The sequence below is a fragment of the Condylura cristata genome, unplaced genomic scaffold, assembly GCF_000260355.1.
Source record: "Condylura cristata isolate star-nosed mole 26May11 unplaced genomic scaffold, ConCri1.0 scaffold00004, whole genome shotgun sequence".
Taxonomy (NCBI): Eukaryota; Metazoa; Chordata; class Mammalia; order Eulipotyphla; family Talpidae; genus Condylura; species Condylura cristata.
The window spans coordinates 21,717,154-21,721,058 of NW_004567105.1; the positions used below are offsets into that span (position 1 = coordinate 21,717,154).

A 3,905-nucleotide genomic window follows, 5' to 3' on the forward strand; every position below is an offset into this window, starting at 1 on the left:
CTCTTGTAGGAGAGTAACATTATCAAGAAGGAAATGGAAAGGAAATTTATGAAATTCTCTAAGAGAAGGCTATATTGCTTAATATAGCTAAAATCTTAAAAGGATGCTGGCTCTCATATTATATGACTCACAGAATAGACAGACCGTTCTCTGATGATGGTGTTTTAAATTATGCAACATAAAACATATAGCAACAAATAAACATAAGTTTATAAACAAGACCTGTCCTTTAAGCCCTACTATATGGCATGCACTACCTCACAAGTTTAACACATAGTTTTAGTCATTTCTTCCTTACTAACACTCTATGAGATAAACATTATTCCCATTTTACACATATTAAGCTCATTCGTAGAGGTTCAAAAACCTTAACCAAAGCATACATGTGTTGATGAAATTAGAATTTTAGACTTGAGTTTATTTGAGTCTACAGAATACATGTTACAAATATAGCAATACTGAAAGAGAAATTCTCTAGATATGCTTTCCTTGCAAAGCTTAAAGAAATATGTTATCTTTAGTAAGGTGACAGACAGGGTTAGAGAGAGAAAGCTGGAAGAAAAAGAACTTCCAACATACTAAAAGTATAAGTGATTGGCTCAATACCATGGACTCCTAGGACCCAAAACTCTTGAAGTTTAAAAGATTTCTATGGATAACAGGCTAAATATTTCAAACAACAAGCTTCCTTACAAACTGAACTATTTTACCCATGTACTTAGGTATTAGAGACATCAGTATGATTACCTGAGCTGATTCTTCTTTTACAACTATGTGCAGATGACAATTATAAAGAACATTTATTGAGCGCTTATTTTGTACCAGATATTGTTCTAAATGTTCTACATTTTATCTAGTGACTTGAGAAAGCCGTTACTTCTATTATTTTATTTTAATGAGGAGGAAATTAAAAGTCATGATTCAAATTTGGCAAGTCAGTGTTAGAGTCACATCAGTATCATTCTATTATGCTGACATTATAGTAACTGGAAACTACAGTAACTTATCAAGCAGTATTTTAGTAAATAACATTCTATTATTTAAAAAAAAATCACTTTTCCAAAGTGGGCTGTCTTAATTGCTATTAGATTTATTAGAGTTCATTGTGTTTATTGATACTTACTGACAACTAGTTGGAACTACAGTGAGAATTAACCTTCAGTTTTTTAAGAGAATGTGGTAAGACATATAATGTCTATTCTGAAACTCTATATAATGTGTATTCTGAAATATATGATTTGGTGTTATGCAAGTGAAAGATGATGCTGTGCACTTCAGTATAGTTGCTGGTTTATTAAGTTACTTACACTTTAACATTCAAATGACTCATCATGAACAAAAATTTTGGTATTCTATTAAGTGACTAAACATTTTTTTTTGTTTTTGATTTATTTGTTTTATTTTTACATATACTACTCCAAAGTGATATCAAATTATTTTTTTAATTTTCAATGCTTAAAATGGGTATAGCATTATTCATGATTATGGGTGGCAGAGGTTGATTTCTTCTGTAATATAATATATATATTTGAAAATTGATGTGATAACATGTTATATAACATGTAGAAATATATATTAGATGAATAGTCACACTTAGGTGAATAAAACTAAAAGAATTCTTCTAAACCATATTGATTAGACCAGCCTTTTAGTGATCAAGTTCTATTATTAGATAAGGAAAATTTAAATACTGTATGAACTTGAAGCTATTAGTCATTAAAATTATTATTTTAAAATAAAATTATAATTCAACAAAATGAACTTGCATGCATTAATTTAAATGACAGAAATGTAAAAATGCCAACTAAATTGATACAAACTCAAAATGATTCTTTTGAAGTTTTCATAGGTCTAAGATGTACCACCTGGAGGTATGAAATATATGTATTTTAAAAACTTTTAAGGAGATAACATTTACAATTCAAATACATAGGATCACACCTGCTCAGATGCATGTCATACACTCTACCAAGATATACTAGGTCACTGAATTTTTCACAATCAATCAAATATTAACTTTGTAAGTATATATGTCTAATATTGATGAGTAATTAACATTTTCCATGAATAACTTAGCATTTATACTTAACATTTGGACTTTTGATGTTCATCATAATGAGGAAAAATTAGAAAACATATCAAACATTTTTAATATTAACATATTATACCATAATAATTTAGATGCTATTACAAAATTTCTCAAGGTTGTAAGTTAAATGCAGTTTGAAATTTTTTATGTTGTATTACTCTGAAATACCAGATATATTTAAAGTTCTTTTTATATTTTACAGTTATTAACTGTAATACAGTTCTTGTTGATACCTTGATATATGCAGAAGTCAGTTTTCTCCACAATTAATGGTAATAGATGTGTGTGTGGCTTACAAATTCCAAATATGGGCAGTAATAAATATAAGTTGTCATATATGCAATGGAAATAATTTTGAAAGCATAGTTTTGACAGTATAATATCTAAAATTAGGCTATTTTTAAGAAGTCTATTTTAATAAAAGTTATCTTTACCTATAACATGCATTAAATAAATGACAAAAGGCCCAAATACACTACTTTGATATAGAAAATCAACTTTTTACATTTAAAATAAAAAATTCTTTTTAAACTAAATGATCAAAGAATTTAATATAATCCACAGGGGTTTGGGAAGTTGGGGACTAGGGAGTAGACCACTGTGTCACAGAATACAATTAAAATAAAACGGATGATGCTAATTTTAGAAATAATTTAATTTTGTTTATATCAAAAGAAGACATTTAAAGAAAGAAAAACCCAAATACACATTTTTTGGGCAGTTCTGGTTGCTGGCATCCTACCCCCTATCTGTAAAAGAATGCTTGTTGGCATTAGTTTCCATCAATTCATTTGTGATTTCTAAATTAATTCTGAAGGAAACCACAACTTACTTGAAGATCCCGCTGAGTGTCTGTGTGCCTGACTTTTTTTCTCTCTCTTCACAGACAAAGCACTTCCACTGGTCATGGAAAAAAGGTCTAAATCCGTGTCTTCTCTGCTTACAAGTCTTGCCTGGGAGCAATGGGAGAGAATGTATACAATCATGAAACAAAATATGGCATTTTCTGAATGCAGCTCACATTACCCCAAATAAACAAACAGGCTCTGTCAAACAACCTTCTTCAAAATGATACCACAATCCTTTATTGCTGCCCAGGCAGAACAAATGCACTATGTCAAAGCATTTTTTGCAAATAAGAGCCGATTTTAAAATTGAGGTTTGCTATTTGAGTCTGTACAACAAAAGAAAACATTTTAGTACAGTAATTTTGATGAAAATCAATCTTTAAGGCAACTGATGAACTTTAAACAGCTTAACATCACTTATTTTACCAAGTGTATTATTTAATTCTTAATTGAATGTTAGAAATGTCACATTGAATTATTTTTGCAATATTTATATTTTACCACTTATATTAATCTTCTCAATAAAATTCCCTTAAATGCCTTTCATCCCATATTTATATTTCATAAGTCACAAGAGATCCTTACTTTCCTATTATAACCATCGTTAATGTAAAAATATTAAACATTCAATCTAATTGGGAAGTAGTTTTTCCATGTTTGATGTGAGAAAATGTAAATACAGCAAAATAAAGCCATCAAATAATCACTGTGGTGTAAAAAATTGTACACAGATGATGAGCTATAAAAATACATGAAACCAGAATCTAAAGATAATTCTCTTCCATATTCTGATCTTTGCTCTTCTTTACATTTTCCTTTCTACTTCCCACCCACACATGCAGGAACTTATCCTTATTAAGTAAACAAATTTGCTATGCTGAAATTATAATAGAAATTATTCTCTAATGTCAGTCACTTTTTGATGTACCAAGTAAGTGATATATGGCATTGTCAAAAAAAAAAAAAAA

At 29.1% G+C, this 3,905-nt stretch overlaps 1 protein-coding gene across 1 annotated transcript in view; it reads right to left on the bottom strand.

Annotated features, from left to right (window-relative positions):
* Positions 1-2,889: 2,889 nt before the first annotated feature.
* LRRIQ1 (leucine-rich repeats and IQ motif containing 1) overlaps positions 2,890-3,905 on the bottom strand; it is a 120,948-nt gene continuing 119,932 nt past the window's right edge. The window contains exon 27 of the mRNA XM_004676497.1: positions 2,890-3,042. Coding sequence (XP_004676554.1) covers positions 2,890-3,042 — 153 coding nt within the window. The remainder of the gene's footprint in view (positions 3,043-3,905) is intronic.